The sequence below is a fragment of the Rhipicephalus sanguineus genome, chromosome 10, assembly GCF_013339695.2.
Source record: "Rhipicephalus sanguineus isolate Rsan-2018 chromosome 10, BIME_Rsan_1.4, whole genome shotgun sequence".
Taxonomy (NCBI): Eukaryota; Metazoa; Arthropoda; class Arachnida; order Ixodida; family Ixodidae; genus Rhipicephalus; species Rhipicephalus sanguineus.
The window spans coordinates 8,085,279-8,109,375 of record NC_051185.1 but is presented as its reverse complement, the minus strand read 5'-3'; the positions used below and the strand labels follow the sequence as shown (position 1 = coordinate 8,109,375).

Sequence of the window (24,097 nt, the reverse complement as noted above, 5' to 3'; positions counted from 1 at the left end):
CCGCGTGCACGAAGTTTATATTTCGACAACAGCTGACCAAAGGTTTGAGGACATGCCCTGCAGATTTAATACACACTTGTGTTCTATTGGCCGTATAACGTAAACATTCTGCGGTAGATCGGTTCTCTCGAATGTCCGAATAATATTTTATGGTTCACCCTCGTGTTAACGTTATCCTGATATACATCTCCACTGGTGTACTTATACTGTCCCTTATCGTCCTCCTCTCCCTCTTTCAGACTAGGAGAACGAGGCCGGCGACCTCGGCTGCCTGCGACATCACCCCGCCGAGCTTCATGAGATGGAACAGCGGCTACAGCACGTGGTTCGACCGAGGCTCACCCGAGAAGTCACTCTCTTCCTTCGAAATAGGTTCGTTTTACTCTGCTTTATAGATGTCCACACAAAATCTACTGTTTCTTTTTTTTTAACAGCACTAGGAGGAGGACAGAGAAGGAGCGAGCGAAACGACACTTTGCGCTGTACTGTAAGGTAAAGCGTACTGCACTGAGTCGTGATTTCTTCTTTGTCTTGATCCTATCGCTCTTATTGTATTGAAGATGAGTGACGGGACTAGCAGATGCTTCCACTTTAACAGGTTCCATTTTGTAACCTCCTTTTGCAACGTGACACTTTCCGAACGTGAGTGTTATCTGCTGGATAAACCACTCACCTTCCATTTCCTTTCTACCCCCTCAACTCCCTTCGCTTGTGCAAAGGTGCTGCTATAGGATAAGCTCCCGCATATAAAACGAAAAAAGTCATAGTGTCGCCCCAAGGGCGACACAATGAATGCGACAGCAACAAGTTTGAATTTTATACTAAGTAAGGCTAGCAACACAAAAACGCTGCCGTATTGGAATACATCCGCTCCAGCGAGCGAAGCGGTTTTCGTGCTGTCTGTCGCTTCAACGCGAAGTAAGCGTTGAGAGCACAGCACCTTTAAAGGTACGAGCCGTCTTTTGATCTGTGTCGAGATAGCACGCGCGACTGCGCCCGTTTGATCAAGGTTCGCATTGTGTAATAGCGCGAAAACACACAGGGAAGTGAGACGACACGGGCGACATAGCGCCTGCGTCGTCTCACTTGCCTGTGTCCCTGTGTGTTTTTGCACTATTACACAATGCGTTCATACCAACTATCTCGGCTTTCCTAACTACAAAGTTCGCACTTGCTTCCCGAGCACGCAGAACGCAGATCTCTCGATTTCGTGTGTGCAATCTCGGCAGTAACGCCCTCCCACTTCCCTCACAGACGACGCCACATTCATGGAGTGCCTCGTCAACGACGTGGGCAGCCCCGACGACAGCCTTCGGCGACCTTTCCTGGCCAGGACTCCCCCCAGGCCCGAAGTGGTGGTCTCCGCCGCCCTGACGACGTCGACGCCGGCCTCCCAGAGGTCTAAGAAGAAAGTGACGTTCGCCTCTTCCAACGCGGCGGTGGCGGCGGCGAAGGCCAAGGCGAGCTCGATGCCAGACCTTCTGGAACCACCGGTCCCAGCGGCGCCGTGCATCAAAGTGGATGAACAACCGGAGTCCAAGACCAGGGCCAGGAACTCGTTCGTGTTCTCGGCGCTCAGCAAGATGCCGTTTACGACAAAGCGTAGCGGTTCATTTGTGGAAATCGCGCCGTCCACGGTCGACCAGCGATGAACGACTGTTTTGTGGCAGTGTCCGTGTACATAACAATCATGCGTGCCGCGTGGGACTTCGTAACACGTGTACAACTTTCGTTACTAGGCTTTACAAATAAGCCGGTCACGAGTTGTTTTATTTTTTCTTCGAGTACCTTGCCGAATGCCGGATCTCTCTATTAATGCGTAAGTTAATTGCCAGGAGGAATGTTGTTATTCACTATGCTCTCTGCAAACAAAATGACACGTGAGCACACAACAAGGGGTGCTTTTCGGAAACTACGAAAGCTCACCTGTTTTTTTTTCTTCGACAGATGCTGTGGTCATCGCTAAATAATATTGCGAAGATATCCTTTAGCAACATTCCCGAGTTTTGTGCACCGTCGTTGGACTGTATAGCTCTGTGTAGTCGCCGGATGTGACGTGAACAGGTGTTTTGTCGCGATGTCAAACGCCGTCTCCTCTGGTATAGAACAAATGGCTCGCGGTAAGCGGTAACAGAAACTTTAAATCAGAAGCATCCTTTTGACTTCCTAGGTTCTTTAATAAAAACGATAAATACACATGTCGGTGGTTGGCGTTGAGTCAGCGTATCCCAGCGCAACGTCCTATTGTTATACCCATTAGGTGGTAAACTCCCACGCACATAACAAATCTTAGCGATCCTTTTTGAGACGATTAGCACTTGGAGACTATGTGACATTGAACCGTCTTCGTGATCGATTCAGGTAAGTGACAGAGGAGAAGCATAGGCGTCGCATGTTGTGTAATGCTACAAAAGTGAAAGTTATTCATGCTTATAGCTATTAACCATATATACACGCATGCAACGAAGTTCACGCGCGGCAGACATGTCTCGCTGGTACACCTTCTCTGGACTGCAGCCTTACGGCGTTCAACGAGCTCCACAATACGAACGACGTAACGGCGACAAACTGAACGAAACAGAAAAATGTTCTCGGCTCGTCCTCTGATGCTTGCGCGGCATTAGCGCTATAGATCACGTGACCCCTCAACGGAAGACAAGTGGGCCGCGTATTCACTCAGCCGTGCTCTTCCCGCACGCACGGCTCGTAGAGCAACTATGGAAAAAAATATAACCTATGAGGCGCTGCCTAGGCGTGCTCAGCCGTGCAGACTGCGTATGCGCGGCCGCACGTGGGGCAGTACGGTGACGCTGGCGGCAGCATTGCGAACGGGCCCAGCTCGGTGCCAATATAGCTACAGTCGCAAACTTTAACATATGCACCGCGGATGCTGTTCTTGGGCATCGTCAAATTCTGTCGTATTGTCAAATACTTTAATGCTGGCATTTCGATGCACTTAGGAAGGCTACAGCATCCATGGGAGCTAATCAGGGTTGAAAAGACGGCGAATGCCGTAATATGTGCGCTGAACTATAACACATAATGTCCCGCAGTTTCCGGGTGTTTATTTTATTTTATTTTTTCAACGGCACCTATTCCCACGAGGGTTTTATTCGGATACCAGTAGTGGTTCTTCTCCAGAATATGTGGGGTTCTTGAAAGGTACCGAAGAGTCACGGGCTCATACAAGACAAGCCCTCTTGTCGAAACGTCGGCACCAGCAGACCCCCTTTTACGAATTTTTCATCACGGGCTCATACACAGCTGCATTTACTTATGAGACTAACCAAACAAAATTAAGATATCTTTGTATTCAGTAAATGTCTGAAATATATACGCACAATCAAGCATTCGTTGTCTGGTGGTCACCCGGGAAATTCAGAAGTGGGCTTCTCCTCACGAAGATACCTCATGTGGAAAAGCCAGAGTTGACGGCGACTAACGCATACGTGCGTACAAGTTCGAAACCATGCGGCGTGCACGTGCAGGTAAAACAGCTCACATGAATATCGAATGAAACACAAAACAAAACCCAGAACAAAGAGAGAGAGAGAGAGAGGAAGTTGGAAGAACAGTTGCTTGGGCTAGTTGGTGATTTGGCATCGACATATTTGAACAGCGCAAAAAGAACGAAGACAGAGAGGGTACACAACACAGGCGCTACGTCTAATAAAAAAAATAACAACAATGAACCATATGCTTGTAGACATCCGTGCACTGTAAACAATTGAACAGTTGACTCATTTTATTTCCTTCCACTGCAGGAAGTCGATATCGGTGAGCTTCGAGCAGGCCGTCAATCTGTTTCTGCATAAAAAAAAGGAGAAAAGCATACAAGCCGCTGCTTTTCTGTTTACCTTGTCTTTGACTTGCGGTACCTCTTAGTAATATCACTTCACTTTTTTTTCAACCTTCCACCCAATGGCCGTAAAGAAGCTTTAAAGTTCGTTATTTAGGCTTCTTTTTTTCTCTAGTTTTTGTCTTTTTGGCTTTCTTGCTTGCGGTTAACAAATGAAATTTCAGCCAGGGTTTTACGTTATTTTCTACGCATATGGACGGCATCCTTTCTTCAGAATGAATAGAACGCTTTGCAATAGTTTCGCGAATATCGTTTACATAAATGTGCGTGCTGGACCCCTATAGAAATAAGTTCTATCTTATTAGTATCCCACTGTACATGGTCGCGTTAACGAGCAGCAGTACGCTAAGAAAATGCAGCACGCACAAACTTATGATTTCTTTCAATAATGTATGCAATAAATAGCACCTGTTTTGAATAGTCCACCTCACTACAAACGAAGCGATGTCTACAGTATGAAATGATGCGGTAGGTTCGCATAATTATTCTATGTTGCAGCTGGTATGATGACTTACCCAGGTCTCTCGAGCCTGAGTGCACTGGGTTGAATTTCCCGAATGGCGTCGCTGTTAGCACATATTACATGGGCTAGCGTCGTCTGCCGTATTGTCCTAAGCTGACCTGCGCAGAAGCACACACACACATTGATGATGAAAATATGAAGCTGGTCGATTCATTTCTTTAGTACAAAGCTGCACTTCAACTATAAAGGTCACCTCCGTCAACCACTGGAAGAGGACTGCGCGATCACTTCAAGTACTGGATGGGTTACTTTAAATGTAGTGAAATATGTAAACATTTTCAAGCTGTTTGCCATCTTTTTTTTTTCTTTTTAAGGCAAATGCCTTAGATGCCTCATAAAACACGAAAATTGACCGTCGGCGTCAACACGAATGATGAAAAAAAATTATCAAGTTATGACGTCACCCAATGACATAACAGGTCAAAAAATTTCTTTCGTGATCGTGACGTCACACTGGCGTCATATAACGTGACGTCACACGGTGACGGCATCACGTGACATCCTCGCTTGGTCAAAGGTGGGCCGCTCTTGGAGATACTACAATAGAGAAGATGGTTATCGCCTTCGAGTCGTCCTAGGCGAATGCATAAGGGACCGGACAACTTTTTTTGTGTGTGTGTGTGTGTGTGTGTGTGTGTGTGTGTGTGTGTGTGTGTGTGTGTGTGTGTGTGTGTGTGTGTGTGTGTGTGTGTGTGTGTGTGTGTGTGTGTGTGTGTGTGTGTGTGTGTGTGTGTGTGTGTGTGTGTGTGTGTGTGTGTGTGTGTGTGTGTGTGTGTGTGTGTGTGTGCGTGTGTCGCGCGTTAAGGTCTACGCATAAGGTGTGAAGCGCGTGTTGTAATACAGTGATTGCTTGCCCGGAGTGAAAGAACCAGCCTGTCCGCCGTGTTCGTAGTAGAACCTGTCTCCATACTTGAGCCGCCGGAACATGGGGCCGATCAGGCAGGCGAACGTGGGTCCCACCATGGACGCAGGCAGCGTGCCCTCCGCCAGGCCAGCAGAAAACAGGTCCACGTCCCTGACGTCACTGTCGTGCATGACACCGTAAACTTCTTTATGACATCACGTGTATTCTATAAGATCACAAGATGGCAGGGTGGGTTGCGGCACGTGACAAACACTCGATTGGGGAGGAAATCACTAGGGAGCTTTCGAATAGCGTACGCTAAGTTAGCTTTAGCGTTTGTGGCCCGCTGTTTCCGTCACTTAACGGGAGCCCGCAAGCGGTTAGCGTACGACGCATGCGCAGTTGCGCGAAAAGCCAACGCGAAGCTTTGCGTACACTATTCGAAAGCTCCGATAAGTACTTAGCCTCACCGCGAGAGCGCAACTCTATCGCATGAGACATATACTGACGTTAAGTACGCTCCCTTAGAGGGACACATGCGAAGGTCCAGTCGAATCGGGCTCGCGGTTTTATTTTGGCCGCTTGAGGAAGCAGGTGATGTTCATGTGTCCGTTAAAAATGGAAAAAGAGCAATATCGGTCGGTGATTCAATTTTTGTTTTTGGAAGGGAAATCGTGCAGCGAAATCAAAGAGCAACTGGATGCCGTCTACGGTGAGTCTTCTCCTTCGTTGGCAACCGTAAAAAATTGGTTCGATTAGTTTAAACATGGTCGCACGTCGGTTTTTGATGAGCCTCGCCCAGGGGCCCCGCAAACGGCTACCACGGCCGATAACGTGGCAAAAATCCACGACCTCGTATTGGCAGACCGCGGACTGAAGGTGTGCGAGATAGCTGAGACAGTAGGCATCTCAAAAGACCGCGTGGGTCATATCCTGCATGAAATTTTGGGCATGAGAAAGCTGTCGGCGCGATGGGTGCCGCATTTGCTCACTCCGGACAACAAGCGCGTCCGTGAGGCCACTTTAGAGCAGTGTCTGAAGCTGTTTAAGAATAATCCGAAGGAGTTCTTGCGTCGGTTTGTGAGCGTCGACGAAACATGGATCCACTGGTACACACCAGAGACCAAAGAACAGTCGAAACAGTAGACTGCACACGGAAAACCTGCTCCGAAGAAGGCGAAGACTGTCGCATTGGCCGGAAAGGTGATGGCCACCATTTTCTGGGATTCTCAAGGTGGGATCTTTGTCAACTACCTTGAGAAGGGCAAAACGGTGACAGGGGCCCTACTACGCTGAATTACTGGGCTGATTCGACGGCCGAATTGCGAAAAAAAACGGCGACATTTGGTGAAGAAAAAGGTGCTCTTCCACCATGACAATGCTCCAGCTCACACCTGCGCCGTCGCCATGGCTAAGTTGGTCGAACTAGGCTTCGAAATGGTGCCCCATCCAGCGTATTTTCCAGATTTGGTCCCCGAGTGATTTCTTCTTGTTTCCAACTTGGAAAAATCACTCGCCGGACAAAAATTTGAGGTCGAATGAAGAAGTTATCGCCGCCACAGAAGCCTACTTTGCAGCTCAGGAGAAAACGTATTTTTCTGACGGGATCAAGAAGTTGGAGGATCACTGGATCAAGTGTATAGAGTTGAAAGGGGACTATGTTGAGAAATAAGTCGACACCATTCCAAAATTTTCGTTTTCTTTGAAGGCTAAGTACTTATCGGACCGCCCTCGTATGTGCTCGCTTACGGAGCAAGCAATACAACCATGTAAACACGGAAAAGTAGACATGCTAGTTATGGCGTGGACGCAGCCAAGGGAAGGTCGAGTCATCTTATTTTATGCTGACTGTGCACGATCTAATTTAACTTGCTTCTGCGATTATCGAATTCTTCCTTTTAGCCTCAAAGAAAGAAAGAAAGAAAGAAAGAAAGAAAGAAAGAAAGAAAGAAAGAAAGAAAGAAAGAAAGAAAGAAAGAAAGAAAGAAAGAAAGAAAGAAAGAAAGAAAGAAAGAAAGAAAGAAAGAAAGAAAGAAAGAAAGAAAGAAAGAAAGAAAGAAAGACTGCAAGGTTTACATTCACAGATATACACAATAAAGAGGACGGGAGAGTCGCTAAAGCGTGTAATAAAGACCTGGGAGTTCTCCTGTATTTTTTATTGTTCTTTTTTTCATCCACGCGTTGTAAGACTGTCAAAACACCCGATACTCGAGCAGCCTTGAACGATACAAGCGGTACAATAGACGCAGACTTACGCGTAGAGGCCGGCATAAAGCTCCGCCGCGTCCCTGGGCATGAGCTTTTCCAGGTGTTCGAATGCATTCAGGCGGACGTCCGGTGAGCAGTGGTGCACGTAGTCGACGTAGGGTCGCACTCCGTGATCGCGACCCCGCTGTATGTCGAATGCGAACAGGTCGACGCCGAACGGATCGGGGCCGTCTGGGAACCGGAATGCGTGCCTGGTCACAGCGTACGTGCCGTACCTGCGCGCATGGGGTACTCGCTGTTTTATATTTGCACCCATACGGCAAATATAAAAGGGACGCACACATAACGCTACATATGCGGGGCCCATAGATGTGCGCAGGGTTCCCTATCAAGGGGGGGGGGGGAAGCCTACCCCTCTCCCGTGCGCACGTCTATACCCTTTCTTGTGCGTAGTCTAAGTGGTGATCGTGTGATATCTATAACATCATCTAAAGCAACAGTTTCAGTTAATCAGTTTTCTTCGTCACGTTTGTTTTCCTACTACCTCAGTAGTATTGAAAATCACTAGAAAGAATAAGTAAAAAAAGCTAAATTGATTAATTTTAATAAATTGATTAATTTTAAGAAAGGAAAGAAGGGAAGAGAAAAAAATAAATTTACTGCGACACCATAATCGTGGTCAGCAGTATAGAGGCGTTGGAAAAAAAAAGTACAGGACGTAGATAAACTATATAGAAGGGGTCTATTTACATATGTACAACTCAATTTTTAACCTAAGGGTTTATGTCAAAACCTCTTTAGTCGTGCAATGTAGAAGAATACATTGTGCCACTTTACTTGTGAAAGCCGTAATCTTATAGTGACAGATGATGTACTGCAGGGTATCAAGAAGTGATATCAAGGATCAGTATTCTCTAACGCTAATTGCAATTCCCGTGAAACAAAGCATCTGCGTCACATCCGGATATCGAAGCTACGACTTTGTGCTCATCAGCAGAATGCCAAGCACGGCCACTACCATCTATGTTGTAGCGTAACAAAATTCGTCGGTGGGTTCATAATCTTAAATACCGAACAGCGCGGATTCGACATAAAACAAAGAAAAAAAACAATGCATCAGTGTTCTTTCTCTGTCCTGTGCTGAATCTGCGTATCCGGTATTTAAGATAAGTTGCAGCAATTTATTTTGTCATATACCTGTCTTTCGTGTGCGGTCCGTACGCGTTACAATTATATGCATTTTTTTCAGTGCAGTGATATCGCGCAGGAAACAAATATCGCGACATCTCCTAGTGAAGCAGCCTTGCCTGTCAATCTTCTGAGGCGGCTTGCGCAACCTGCTGGCCGTGACGGCATCGATGACGTCAGCATCGTAGAAAGCGAAAGGGTTAAACCAGTTGAGTCGCAATGGTAAGTATAACTTGCGCTTGTCGGGCAAATATAATCTGAAATAACAACGACAGAATCAAGAAACACGCGTGCTACATCGGCCCCTTTTGCTCAAGCAGAATGAAATATAACACGCCGATGTTATGTGGTGCAGTTAAATGTAAATATTTCGCGACCGCTTTCACTGTTACGCAAATGCTACTCTGCAACGACGGCAAGCGTCCTTCGCTTGCCGTTAGTTAACTCGGTTAGTTGTAATGAAACACCCACCTTGTACGAGCTAAACATTCTTTTTTTTTCATTATTCAACGTGCATGAGCGGTTTAGACACAACATGTACAAGGCCGACACACACACACACACACACACACACACACACACACACACACCACACACACACACACACGCACGCACGCACGCACGCACGCACGCACACACACACACACACACACACACACGCACGCACACACACACACACACGCACGCACGCACGCACGCGCGCGCGCGGCGGCAGGCCACACACACACACACACACACACACACACACACCACACACACACACACACACACCACACACACACACACACACACAGGCGTGCGCGCACAACCTTGGAAAGGAATATTCTCCTCTTAGGCGAAATTCATGTAGTCACATTGCTGTGTATTCATGCTACGTTAAGTCAAAGGGATAACTGTACCGCAATGCATATTGTACTTCTTGTTGGTGAACCAACTAGACTGGTGAACCATTATGCGCTCTTTCAGGTTATAAAATGACAACGTAAGACTTTATAAAACTGCGAAGCATTGGATTACGCACTAACGTATCTTTCTATTGGAAAAGTTGCAAAAGTCCACTTGTAGTGCCGTCGCATTACTACGATGTAAACGATTAACTGCATACTGCAAAGAAAGCCGACGGAACAGTGACGTTCAACTTTTCCTTTCTCGATACCAACAACTCTGGGCCTTCTTCTACTATATTTCAGTTGAGAAGCGTCGTTAATCATCGCATTTCTCATATTTACTTTTCTGTTATTACAGCGGTGCATTTTCTCCAAGAGCAATCAGTTTTCGTTAACAAAGTTTAAAAAAGAAAAGTTTTTCCAGCGTTGTTTCCTCAGCATGAGTTGTCGCGCTGCACCTTACGCATCTGTGTTAAGGGTGATGCACGCTTTACAGGAGCAAAGCTCGAGTCTGGAAAAGGTGGGCAGCGAAACCGACTTGCTGGCGCTCTTATCGAAACAACGCACGCGCACCACGTCAACTAAGCAGAGTCATAACTATTATATTGACGTCTCGTCTAGTATTTTCACTCACGTCTCATTGTCAGCGTCGACGAGTGAATGACCCAGCCGAAGCGCCGCCGTTGTGAACTCGTTATAGACAGTAGCGTCCACTGTGGCGTCGTATGTGGTGTAACCCTCGCGTAAGGGACTAAGTTGGTTCCGTTTCACACCTTCAGGGCCCAAGAGTTCTTTTAGGAGCTCGTTATAAACGATATGCTGCAAACGTGCCTCCACAATTCTCCTGCAATGCACACATTGGACGCCGGGGTTTCAACATCAAGGACAACTCAACATCAGTCTTGTCATTTTAAGGCGAGAGCCTTGGATGCGTCATCAAGCGTGAAAAGTGACCGACGGCGTCAGCACGAGTGGTGCAAGAAGTTGTTATGTGATAACGTCAACGTACGACGTCTTTATTACGTCACACATCATCAAAATTTGTGACGTCACTGTGACGTCACATGATGACGTCATCACGTGACGTCCTTGGTCAAACGTGGCCAGATACCGGAGGTACTACAAGACCACGTGAGATTAAGAAAGCTTTCGAGGGGGAATATATTATTGATATATTATTATTCATGTTACATTAATATTGTATTAATAATGAATCTATTATTGTTTGTTTTCTTTTGTTAGCGTTACAAGAACTTCGAAAAAATCGCTCGTGGGTTGTAGCGTTATTCTTCTCCCTAAGCGATCCGACCATTTCAAAATGCGGACATTATTTGCACAAGAAATTAAAATCCACATTCGACTAATTATTGAGCTGGTGTTAATTAACGTCTACAGCAAACACTTCTAGCAGATAATGCAATTTGCAAATTGTAGTGAGTGAGTTTGCAAAGCGCGTCCACTAAGAAAGAAACCTGAATGATAACAATTTAGACATATACACGCTGCCAAACTGTGCAACGGAATACACAGGCGTTCCAGCCGATGAGAAAAAACATGTTTTTAGGTATGTTTTTTAAGACAGTGTTTTGTTTTGTTTTTTGCCGCAATTGTGACGGCGCTTGCCACCATACTCGTGCTAATGTTAATATTATTTCAAGACGTACGCGCAATCAACAGGTCTAAGATTACGAATCAGTTTGCACAGCATCATATCCCATTGTATGCACCACATTACTTTTACGTTGAACGCTACCTCCTCACCTCGAGACTTGAAATAGTCGTTCGTCGTCCCAGTGAGGATTGATCTGTGCCATTTTTCTTGCGACGCGGTTGTGTTCCCTAAACCATATCGTGTGCATCAACAGGAGACCAGAGTTCTGGTTGATCCTGCGATCTCCTGTGAACAAGCAGACGTAAAACAGATGTTACATAAACAATAAAAGGAAATTAAGGATTTAGACATACATATATACCAGCACTGAAAATCAAACGGAACGGAGGAGGAATCGTGCGGGTAACACAACCCGCTAGCCCAGAGAGGGAACTAATGAAGTGCACATAGTGAAGAGAGACTACTGCCCCAGAAATAGAACCCATAACATGCGGTATAACAAGCGCACTAATTGTTCCAGAGTAAAGTTTCACGTAGTAAATTTTATGAAGCAGTTCCCTCTTCAAGTTTTTCACAATTTTGCAATAAAACAACTTCCATAACATAGGGCGACAATACTAGACAATACTTCTCTGGAAATACATATGAATGCGGAAGTGCTCACACTGAAACCATCTGAATAAAGTTTGTTGGCATTTAAAAGAAAAGGACACATTGTAGTTGGCATAATTAAGAGCACTAAAAAATAAAAGAAGACACGGTACACGAAAGACAAGAGGCAGACACGTGACAACCCCCCCCCCCCCCCAACTCACATTCTCTTTTTTTTTTGCGCTCTTAAAGTTTGTTATATGTGCACCAACTAGGCCTTCAGACAGTCATGTTGAGATATACTGTAGTTACGGTTGTGAGCAGGTTTCTTTTTTACTCAGATTTTCTTTTTATTAGATAGTGTTCAGGAGGTTGTGGCCCTTTTGTCTAGCGCCAGCTACTCCTTTTCACAGATGGTAGTACACGGTAAAGTCACAGCAACGAAAAAAAATACGTAAAGGATTAGCTAGGCGGATTTCATATATAGTCTATTTACATGAAATATCCTCAAGCCTTAGTAAGTACTAAGGACTACTGCAATCAACAAATTGAAGAAAGAAATACAGCCTTAGATCATCAAGTTTGCACGCATGTGAATAAGGCGGTAGTAATTGGCTACAAAGTACATTCTGTTTCGAATCTGAAGACAGAATGGCTTTGTGGGCGCCGTTTTAGGTTATGTGGGCACACACCGTTACAGCAAACGCGGGCTGCGATCTCGCTCACCGGCTTCAAAGCAAAAAAGATGTTCTCTTTGTTTACTGCATTGGTCAATGTTGGGCCGTGAACTTGGAGGCAGGAGTCTTGAATCGTTGATAAGTTGTTCCTTAAGGAGCCCTGAAGACACGCATGCAAGAAATGGCAACTGTAACTAATTCACTCAATTAATTAATTAATTAATCGCTCCATCAATCATTTCGCCACAACACCTTACATAACTAAGTGGAATAGCACACACTCAGACAGGGACGGAGTAAGCAAGACGACAGAAGCGCTATCAGCAAATGTTTATTTGAAACAGCAAAGAAACATTTATGTAAAGGATTGGGTGGGGTGTTGGGTGCACATGTCACACAGGCATGACTGTAAACTTTTTAAAAAACGGCCCGAAATAACGCAAGTCCCTTTTCATATCAGCTAACAGAAGACCTGCTAATCTGTGTACAACCGCTCAATAATTTCGGCTTGAATTATCTCACGGACTATCTTTTCTTCATTCTACTTAGGTTATGTATCAACGAGCCCGAGTTCCTCTTCTTAACACTTTACATAGTTAGCCTTACAAATTATTTGTCCGAGTATTTTATTATTGCACCTATAGTTAAATACTACCAGTTATTGGAACATCCCCCTCCCCATCAAATAAAAAGAATCACAAACAAAACAACGAAGGAAAACAGGAAGTGGTTGAAAGCGATTGTCTTCATTTTAAATCAAGTTGTCGAGCCTTGAATGACATGCATGAATTACGATCTAGCGTTTCGTTATGCAATGTTCGATAACTGTACAGCTAATCTTCAAGCACGTTGTGCATAACAAAAAGCTTTAGACCGAATCTCTTATCCGCAGTGGAAATTAACGAGCAATAGCGACACATCTATGTCAGGAAACATTTTCTTACAGATGTGATTTTTTTCCTTTCTATCTCTCTCTTAGCAGCACCGTAATCAATGCACACACCCTTCAGCATAGCCCTCACAAGTTCCGCGAAAGGCGCTCTGCAATTAAACTTATAAGGTACTTGCTTGGGCCAGTTGGTATATATTCATTGTTACTTTTATTACTATTATTATGTCCTGAGCTAATTGCCTGGAGACACACACGCACGCACACAAAGAGAGACAAAGACATACAAACACATTTACACAAACATAGGTACGCACACAATAGCTGGTATCAACATTCTTACCACTGTTTAGAAGGCGGAGGCTTCGTGTCTGATTTTCGCTAACCCCGTAAACCGGCGAGCCGTCAATGTATGACGTAACAAAGTTTACTTGATCCCGATGTCCTGCACAGGAAATAGAGAACGCCGGGAATATTAGCTAATGAAACAACGAGTAATTAATAAAAACTGTGATTATTTAGATTTTCTTTATTTGAAATGAAAAAAAATCCTCAATGAGTTCAGGAAGTATAGCTCACAGAGAGCATCTTCGAGTTTACTCACGAAGATTTCGCTACAAAAAAGGAGTGTAACGCTACTGCATATGATCCAACTGCGCGTAACTAATCCGTAGCTTACCCATTCTGCATGTGAGACACGGAGCCGAGCGCTTGAAGTTCATGCAGCGTCTTCTGAAGCTGCTGTAAAAAGGATCCTCGGCCGGAATGTCGATCGGGAAGCACTCGGGGTCCGAATTAGAGTTCGCGCCACAGCACTCGTACGTGTCACGTCCTGCGCACGACAACAGGCTCCGACACTGGATCAAGCCACTCTTTAACAAACTTCCAATGAAGCCTCATAAATTGCTCATAAACTACAAAACTACAATTATGGTGCATCACCATCATCAGCATGACCACTCCCACTGCAAGACAAAGGCTCTCCCACGCTTTGCCAATCAACCCGATCCTGTGCTTGCGGCATCCACGCTATCCCCGCAAACTTCTTCGTCTCACCTGCCGTCTTAACCTTCTGCCTCTCCCTCGCGCGTTTGCCTTCTCTTGGCATCCAGTCAGTTACTCTTAATGACCAGCGGTTATCTTGCCCACGCGCTACATGCCCCGTCCATGCCAATTTCTTCTTCCTGATTTCGACTATGTCCCTAACAGCTGTTTGTTCCCTGACCCACTCCGCTCTCTTCTTGTCCCTTAAGGCTACACATATCATTTTCCTTTCCATGGATCGCTGCGTCGTCCTCAGTTTAAAGGGACATTAAAGAGAAACGATGAATCGGTTTAGACCGATAAATTATGCTCCCCTGAGAACTCTAATGTCGTTAATTTCGCCATCATAGGTTTATTAATAAAGGAAAAAATCAAGTTGAAAGCTTAAATTTTAAATTTCGCGTCGAAATCTCCCTGCGTGACGTCACGGATTGCAAAGTGTATTTATCGTATTTTGGCGCCGTTGGCTCAACAAAATTACCCCAAACTTTATATGTGAAATCTATGACGCCCTCAGAGGACAATGTACTTCATTTTTACCGATTAGGAACTACGTAATCCCTAGTAGGCGCCGTCAAAACGTGTGACGGCACGGCGAATGGTACAGAAACTTCAAGGTGGCGTCGCCACCCACATTTTGTTTTTGCGCGTTTTCTCGCTTACTTAGCGTCTTCTCGCAGCAAGCGTGGTGTTTTTGGTATCGTGAAAGATTACTTTACTAATATGAGAAAATCGTTTTGCTCTTCAGTGTCCCTTTAAGTCGAAACCTCGTAAGCCTCCAGGTTTCTGCTCTGTAGGTAAGTACCGGTAAGATGCAGCTGTTATATAGCTTATGGTGCATAATTATGCAGGGTGTTTCAGCTAAAGAGCACCAAGTATTAAAAAATTAAGCATGGGCTCTATGCATCTCCAATAATCGCAGTATTGTTCTGAGCCATATAGAGCACGTCAGATTATTTTTTCCAGTCCACTAAGCTCAGCAAATAACAAAGATTGCTTAATGAAATTTTTTAAATATTGACTCTAGAGAAAAATCTTCAATGCAAAAGTTGTAGCACTTGTTCTGAAACGTCAGAATATTTTATCCATGCTAGTATAACTGCCAATCCGATAAGCTGGGTAATTAACAAAGGCTGCTTAACTAACCTTTAAAATAGTAATTATAACGAAAAATGTTAACTAGGAAAGTTGTAACGTTTCTTAAGCAGCTTCGAATTGCTTCATCTATGCTAAGATAACTGCCCTATTAAATTTTTTTCCAGCTTTTTTCTAGAATGCGCGAAATTAAAAAGTACACTTGGCGCCAGTTAGCTGAAACACCTTGTAGAATTATGGTGCATAATTGTATAACTAACAATGTCACCACTTCACGATTCATCATTTGTGCCTTGCCGGCTTAGAACACGAGGCTCAGAAGCCGGCAACTTCTTACAACCGCTTATAAAAAAATGTACATGGCAAAAGGCAGCTGTCTAGCGTTGTCTATCACTTTTTAGAACAGTATTCCTGTCGAAATAAAACAAAGTAAACATATTTCTGTTAACCTGAAACACTATTACGAACACCTGGAGTAATGTTTAAGCCTAATTCAAATACGTTTCCAGCTACCTGCATAAATAAAAAAATGCATTAAAATTTCTATTTTATATATGTATATCTTATGTTTTTATGTATGGATCCAAACTAGTTTGAGGATAATGATCCAGATGCTTCGCATTTTTATCGATTTTTTTATCTTTTTGGCAGACAAAATTCAATACAAATTCTCTTGTTCGGCACTGCGGGTCACACAAAAAAATATGCTGTCCTAAAATAAGTTTGTTGCCGGGTTCAGAGTTCGCTGCCACGCGTCATTTTTTCCCCCTCGTTCTGCAGGTGGTGTTTATTCTAGTTTTCCTGCACGATTGTTACAAAGTGTGTATTGTCGTTCGCCCGTTCCGTGCTTATATACTGCAGGCACCGCTTGTAAAACTGCCACACACACCGGCCTGACGGAATACTCAAAGGGCGAAACGGAGTTTTGGACCTGGTAGGACTCCAACACAGATAACCGGTGGTTCATAAGAGTTGAAAAATAGATGTCTAGGAAAGGTAACAAAAAAAGCGCATAGGAGAGGACATCATATTATCACGTAGAGATGCCTTCATTGATGTCGATAGTGCCGCTGTTATTGTTGCTGCTGCTGACGTTGATAATTAGCAAGAAGAAGAAGAAGAAGGTGATGAAATTAAAGAACCCTGGCGACAGTGCTATCTTATTCACCGAAAAAAACGCAGCATAGCAGAGTCTGAAAGTACAGCCTTAAAAAGCGTTTTCTGTGGGCTACCACCAGTGACCACGGCTTTCACACGTCAGGAAAGGGTACGAATGGTGACATGCTTTTTTTCTTCGAGCTTACCGAAGTTCATAACAGACAGAAAGAGATGTGGACTAGTGACGCTTCTGTATTTCTGCGAAGTAATGAATAAATGTTTCTGATAAACGCCGCTCCCACTTTTGTATGCATTGCAACATAATTCATACTCCTTGATATTACTCGCGCATCTGTAGCCGTTTATATGAGCGCTGTATGCTCCCAAAGTAATTAATTTATTTATTTTAAAGTCCTTGAAGGCCTCGTAAGAGGCATTGGGTAAGGGGGGGGGGGGGGGGGCGTAACAATAATATATGATCATGCATAATAGATACGTAATATCATACAGTATGAAATGTCATAATGCATACACATCATTTCATGAACACGTTAGAAGTTTACATAACCATAATTGTAGAGGAAACATATGATTATTAAACTAAGAACAAAAGAGGTAGTTCAATGTCTTATACATAAAAATAAGAGAATAACAATTACTGAGCACATAAACAAGAATATTACATCAGGAATACATAGAAATATATGGGAACGGGGACGTGACAGTTAAAAAAAAAGGGACATATGTTTCGTACAAGAGCAGGCAACTCAAAGCCGAACACATAAGAATGCCAATGTAAGTAGCCGTCACGGTGATCTAGTGGTTATGGCACTCGACTGCTGACCCGAAGGTCGCGGGATGGAATCCCTGCCGCGGCCGCATTTTCTGTGGAGGCGGAAATGTTAGAGGCCCGTGTGCTTAGATTTAGGTGGATGTTAAAGAACCAGGCCCGTAGCCAGGAATGTTTTTCGGGGGGGGGGGGGGGGGGGGAAGGGGGGAAGGGCACTTGCTGAAAACCTTGACTTTTGAGAAAAACACCTATTTTCATTATTTATTTTTGGTAAAAACACGTACTTCACCAAAATTTCGGGGGGGGGGGGGAGCGGGCCCCTAGCGCCCTCCCCCCCCCCCCTGGCTACGGGCCTGTAAAGAACCTCAGGTGGTTGAAATTCCCGGAGCCCTTCGCTACGGCGTCCTTCATAATCATATCGTGGTTTCGGGACGTAAAACCCCAATAATTATTATTACTGTTATTACCAGTATAAGTAAAAAGAAATCACGAACTCATAAACAAGAAAGGTAACGGTAACGTAACACATATAACGAGACAAAAAAAGTAGATATGGATTTTGTCATGGTTCAGTTGCGAGTTAGCGTTAGACTGTGTTGCGTCTATGTTACTGTCCTGGCCGAAGCTTGCGGATTGGGCACGACCCGCCAGAAGGTTTCGTACCCAGGTTCTGGGAGAACTCGGGACCTCCCTCGTCGACCACCAGGGCTGCGCTGATGTCGTGCGTGACGAACTGCGCGAAGTGCACCGTCATGGCGGACCAAATCCTGTCGAAGGCCGTCCGCTGGGGATGCACGGTGTAGGACAACCGGCGAGCGCTGGGCAGCGCGCGTCCACTCTTCACTGACACCCTCGGAGAGCTCACGCCTGAACATGTAGCAGAACAGCCAAATGAGTTGGTAACGTTGGTAAGGAAGTTTTGAAAGGGCACTTCAGTGCTGAATGACAGATGGGGACAATTAAAACAAGAGAGAAGTTCGGGGCAATAATTAGACTTGGAGCAATATGAGATGTCGTTGAACAGGTAAGGTGGTCGCTGGATCCGTCGTTTCGACAAAAGGATGCAGAAGGACTTGTTCTTGGGCTAGTTGGTGCTTGCTAATAATCATGGTCTAGCGCAAAAGCACATAACAATGACGCGGAAACACACAACACAGGCGCTGTGCGTGTGTTTCTGTGTCTTTGTTATGTGTCTGCGCTACACCATGATTGTCGGCAAAAGGAGTTGTCCTCGCCCTGGCGGGAAATAAAGAGCGCCGTCCAATGGTTTAAATATCGACTCACAGGGTCCTTTATGCATTTGCCCAAGCCGACTTGAAGGCGAAATACTTCTTTTTTTTTTTTTTCTCAGTCCGTTGTATTGATCCGAACCCCCCCCTCCATGAAATCTTGCTGCATCTAACGTTTTTGTAGTGCCTGCGCGATCAGCCCACCTTTGACCAAGCGGCGATGCCATATGACGTCATGATGACGCTACAAATTTTGGCGACCTGTGACGTCATCACAAGATGATAACTTTTTGCATCACTCGTGTTTATGCCGACGGTCATTTTTCCCGTCTGATGACGTATCTAAGGCTGTCGCCTTAAAAGGCGTTTCGGCACAACTACGAGGGCCTTACTCGGATTGTCAGCAAGGCCTCCGTAGTGGTTCCCGAAACGTTTTTTTTTATTATTATTATTTCAATGATTGGTTAATCATGAATTATCCTGCCATGATCCCCCCCCCCCCAGACGAGTTTCCGTCGAACCCTGCATTTCTTTGTCTTCGCCCTGGCGAGGACAAATCCTTTTTTCGAAATATTGCCTCCAGCGGCGGCCGTTTTCTTTTTTCTTTTTTTGTCTTCGAAGACACGATCAAAAGTCGCACAGACCGTACCCTGGCAAACTCCGTAGAATCCACGTCTTCTCTCGTCCATGTCTAGCAGCATCGAAGTGCTTTACGTGCTATTAAATGCAGTGTTAATGAAAACCAGCAGATAATGAAGCCAAGGAAGGTAGAGGGACCGGTAATTGTACTGTGTATCGTAGTAATTGCGATACAGATGTGAAGGAGGTAAAGTGGGACAACTTCCATCCTTGTCGCGTCCTTCATTCATACATGCATTGGTACTACTGAGGTTCACCCAGGCAGAGGACTCGAGTGAAGACGTACCGTCCGCGTAAGCCGGTGGCAGTAGCCTCCTCATGCAGGATCCCGCAGCTCCCCAGTCGGGATGCTCGAGGTTGTTACACCTGCCGTCGGCCTCGCGGAAAGGATTCGAGGCGTCGCACCGCTTCACCCCGCGATGACGGCAAAACGGTGACGACGCGCATTCCACCTTCGACGCCGTCACAGAATCAGCATCGAGCCCATCCGTGATGTTCGCCGAGTTCCGAATGCTGCAACATGAACAGCATTAGCAGTAGTAACAATAATTGGTTATATATATAGGGTGTTCCAAGAAATGTGTCCAAAAACCCTCAAAAATCAGGGAAATGAATCAAGAATCAAGGAAACCCTAAAAAATCAGGGAGAAGTTCATGAACTCAGTATTTGTTGCTTGGCTATTTAATTTTTGCGGTGTGATAGCAGTCCCCTTGCGGAAACAAGATCTCTTGGACCGTCGTGCCAGCTGTCGTCAGCCCGAACTGCTCTAAGAGTGCTATAGTATACGCCTTAAAAGAAAAACTTTGGGGTTGAGTGAAAAAATCTACAACGTCGGGACAAAGTTCTTTTTTATATCCCCTTCATCTTTTTCTGGCTTTACCCCACACCCCAATGCTGACTAGCCAACTGGAATGTTCGATTTCAGTTTAAGCTTATCAATATAAGTTCAACATACAGGATTTAATTCAGACAAAAAAAGTGCTCAAGGTCACGATGCCCGCGTGACGTAACTTCTTTTCCCCGTGCCACCCCTCCCTGCTTAGCTTCCAACACTCTCTTACTTAGAAGAGAAAATTGAGCGAGTTGGTATTGATTCATACTTAGGGCTGTGCAGCGCTCACAAAAAGGGACAAGGAACAGAAGAAGTCCACAGGACAAGCGCTGACTCTCAACTGAATTTTATTTCGGAAAACACAAAAAAGTAAACATGAAGAAAAATCGAGTCACGTGACTTGTGCTCCAGACGAAAAACGAAACGAACATTCATGGCTGTTGCCCCGCAACATAGCATGCCCCCCGCACAACCACTTCTAAGTCACATTTCCGCACGTGCTGACCAAGAACTCGTATTCCCTATCCCAAAGCTTTATCGATGGCTGGCTAACGCATCTTTCGTGGGATATGGGATACGAGTTCTTGGTCAGCACGTGCGGAAATGTGACTTAGAAGTGGTTGTGCGCAGCTATGTTACGGGGCAACGGCCATGAATGTTCGTTTCGTTTTTCGTCTGGAGCACAAGTCACGTGACTCGATTTTTCTTCATGTTTACTTTTTTTTTGTTTTCCGGAATAAAAATTCAGTTGAGAGTGAGCGCTTGTCCTGTGTACTTCTTCTTGTCCTTGTTCCTTTTTGTGAGCGCTGCACATCCCTAAGTATGATTCCAACGCTCTCGTCGGGACGAGAGAAGACAGAGAGCAATTACAGCGTGCGACAAATCCCTGTGACTCCGCTTGCACTTGACGGATTCTAATATTTTTTGCGTCGGTCGATTCGTGAGGCAGTAAACTCCTTAAATAAACCGATTCGGTGGTTACTTGGAAAAGTGTTGCAGGGTCCCTTTAAGATTTTTCTGGATTTCATAGTTGCAAAACAGCGCCACGAAATAAGACAAAATATCGCAGCAACACACGAACACAAGCGCCGAAAAAAAACAGCTAAAATCTGGATCAGGTCAATGACCTCCGATCGACACAAAGTGTTGCTCGTGCCATATCAGGGGCCGAATGCACCAAACTACTCTTTCGTAGGTACGTTCTTCGATTGGCCATTTGGCTTTGCTAATAATATGCCCCACATCGCGATTGGCTGTAATATTCTCTTAAGAAAATTCTTAGCGTACGACGCGATGTTTTCGTGAATACGGACCCATATGTTTATTTTCCCCTGCTGGTCAAGGGTTGTGTTCGTAAGCGCGCGGTGGGATTATGAACATCGCCGCTTCCTTTTCACCTTTGCACTTTCACAAATTATCTCCGACTTCTGAATCGTTCAAGAAATTCTAACTCTGTATTTATGATGCAAATAACCACCTTGTACTCTTCTAAAAGTCAAAGTCGCGCCGCCGTTGCGTACTTTTTGCTTTTAGTCCTTTAAGTCCGTTGTTTTTAGTCCCGTACTGCCATCCAAAGGAAACAAAGTTGATTGATTGATTGATTGATTGATTGATTGATTGATTGATTGATTGATTGATTGATTGATTGATTGATTGATTGATTGATTGATTGATTGATTGATTGATTGATTGATTGATTTCACCTCGTCAAGAACCTTCGGGTGGCTTCCTCGAAGCACAGTGCGAGCTCAGCCTTTAACACGTCCTCCCTGGGCGAGTCGTTCTGAGCTGCTTGTTTAGTGGCGAAGGGGCAGCCACCGCTCGTGATGCAAGGCACTCCTAGCCAGGAAAGTGAAGGAATGTCAAGTTTAGGATCACAGAGAGAATCGGCATGCTCGTAGAGTAATACAAGAACTTTTTTTAAAGGCGAAAGCCTTAAAAAAACGAGAAAGTGACGATCAAACGAGAAAGTGACCGTTGGCGGCGGCGTAATTCTGTGACATTACTCAATACTATCCAATGCAAAGACGGGAGTACCCACTGCTTCACCCAAATCTAAGTCGGGACCAGTTCGCGCCACGGCCCGCGAGCAATATTAAAAAATATACCACAACGATCGCCCGATGACGGCAACACCTACCGTAAAATCCCGAGCAAGAGCCCCCCCCCCCCCCCCCGTGAAAGATATTCGGACAAGATTTGGAGGAGTGGGGAGGTCGCTCGGTCGGCGACCAAGATTCAAGATGGCGGTGGAAGAGCCGCTAAGAATAAAGAATGCACACCCGTGCTTCTAACTAAATGCGTAATTAAATGCGCATGCATTTAGTGTTTTAACTGAACTGGAGATAATCCTCGTGTGAAATTTCGCGGGTTATGACAAGGGGGAAAGACATTCTTCAAGTATTCCAACAATTTGTGACAACTCAGAATGCAACCCCAAGGCACTACACTGTAAAAAGTATTAAGAAATCGTCTTCGTATCTAAAGACTCTCTGAACTTGGATTCCTGGTCCCCGCTGCTACAGGATTCTGTAGCGGAGAACAGGTTGAAAAAAGATGGTGGTGCGCGCAAAGGAAACACGGACAAGGAAGTGAACGAGAACGGAAGTGAACGTTTCCTTTGCGCAGCACCTTGTTTAATGATGTACGACCGACTCGCCCAGCATCATGCAAAAGATGGTGGGAGGAGAGAGAGGAGGAGGGGGGGGGGCTCTTGCTCGGTCATTTGCGCATATTTCAAATATCTCGAAAAGGGGAGAGGGGCGCTAGCACGGGATTTTACAGCAAGGCTTTCTCCTTAAATGCGCTTAGCCGCGACTGAATGAAACCAACGGCATATGGTTTGCCGTCATCTGTCGCTCGTTGGATAATTTCTTTTTATATTGCGCGCGAACGCGTGGAGCGAACTGTGCGCGTGAACCTTTACAAAATCATAATGACGTCACAAATTTTGTCGATCGGTGACGTCACGATGATGTCATATGATTAAGTCATCACGTGATCATTTTTGCATCACTCATGTTGAGGCCGACGGTCCCTTTTCGCGTTTGATGAGGCACTTAAGGCGTTCGCCTAGAAAAAAAAAAGATTTACATGTCTTGTCTCATTAATAAATGTCAAATTAATCGCGCTCCAGTATGGCCCAGAGCTATGCAAGTACCCGTTTTAAAAAAATATTACGGACAATTTTCCTACAGAAAGCTGTCATGTGTGCAAAGCATTAGCTGCTCATGCCATGAAGCGGTCGCTCTAACCAGCAGAAGCCAGTGCTATAGCCAACGCTATAGCCAACATTAGCAATAGCAATAATAATAATAATAATAATAATAATAATAATAATAATAATAATAATAATAATAATAATAATAATAATAATAATAATAATAATAATAATAATAATAGTAATAATAATAATAATATCTGGGGCTTAACGTCCCAAAACCAAGATATGATTATGAGAGACGCCGTAGTGGAGGGCTCCGGAAATTTCGACCATCTGGGGTTCTTTAACGTGCACCTAAATCTTAAGTACACGGGCCTCAAACATTTTCGCCTCCATCGAAAATGCAGCCGCCGCGGCCGGGATTCGATCCCGCGACCTTCGGGTCAGCAGTCGAGTGCCATAACCACTAGTAGCCAACATTAGCAAACAGTTAGCCAGCAGTAGAAGGTTATGTTGACAGTTAGCGAACAGTAGCCATGTGGTGATAGCCAAGGCCTCTCACACCTCAATTGAAAATCCGTAGCGGCTTTCGCATAAATTTTTTTTTCAAGATAAATTAATCTCGTAGTTGCCATAACTGGTAGTGGTTACAGTTTTGGATGGTTAACTTATAGCCTGCTAGTGTTTTCTTAACTTTAGCTATGAAAATAATGTTTTTTTTTAGGTGAATCAAAGAACTGCTTCTGGAACTCCAGTTTACTTCTCATATAGAATGCTTCATTTAAAAAAAAAAAGAAATCAGAACAACAAAAGCAAAAGTCGGTACACGCACTGATGATAGTTTTTTTTTGTATGGTTGTCTCTATGTCTTACTTTAATTAATTAGTGTTTTTATTCCCAACTTCAGACAAGAAGCTAGCGCGTGCGT

The 24,097-nt window shown here is 44.7% G+C and overlaps 2 protein-coding genes across 3 annotated transcripts in view; one reads left to right on the top strand and one right to left on the bottom strand.

Annotated features, from left to right (window-relative positions):
- Nucleotides 1-206: 206 nt before the first annotated feature.
- Nucleotides 207-24,097, top strand: part of LOC119406953 (uncharacterized) — a 487,035-nt gene continuing 463,144 nt past the window's right edge. Inside the window, exons 1-2 of one of the 2 annotated variants that reach the window (XM_049419731.1) lie at nt 207-372; nt 1,255-1,669. In XM_049419731.1, coding sequence (XP_049275688.1) covers nt 297-372; nt 1,255-1,652 — 474 coding nt within the window. In that variant the 5' untranslated portion in view covers nt 207-296 and the 3' untranslated portion in view covers nt 1,653-1,669. Of the gene's footprint in view, nt 373-1,254; nt 2,199-24,097 lie in introns of those variants that run through there. The other variant, XM_037673754.2, reaches the window with a different exon arrangement.
- The window catches only part of LOC119372320 (chorion peroxidase), a 20,732-nt gene continuing 362 nt past the window's right edge, over nt 3,728-24,097 (bottom strand). Inside the window, exons 2-13 of the mRNA XM_049419841.1 lie at nt 21,710-21,845; nt 19,460-19,686; nt 17,969-18,172; nt 13,958-14,110; nt 13,622-13,723; nt 11,271-11,406; nt 10,144-10,353; nt 8,742-8,879; nt 7,482-7,709; nt 5,237-5,406; nt 4,375-4,480; nt 3,728-3,807 (exon numbers count right to left, since the gene is read on the bottom strand). Coding sequence (XP_049275798.1) covers nt 3,741-3,807; nt 4,375-4,480; nt 5,237-5,406; nt 7,482-7,709; nt 8,742-8,879; nt 10,144-10,353; nt 11,271-11,406; nt 13,622-13,723; nt 13,958-14,110; nt 17,969-18,172; nt 19,460-19,686; nt 21,710-21,845 — 1,877 coding nt within the window. The 3' untranslated portion in view covers nt 3,728-3,740. The remainder of the gene's footprint in view (nt 3,808-4,374; nt 4,481-5,236; nt 5,407-7,481; nt 7,710-8,741; nt 8,880-10,143; nt 10,354-11,270; nt 11,407-13,621; nt 13,724-13,957; nt 14,111-17,968; nt 18,173-19,459; nt 19,687-21,709; nt 21,846-24,097) is intronic.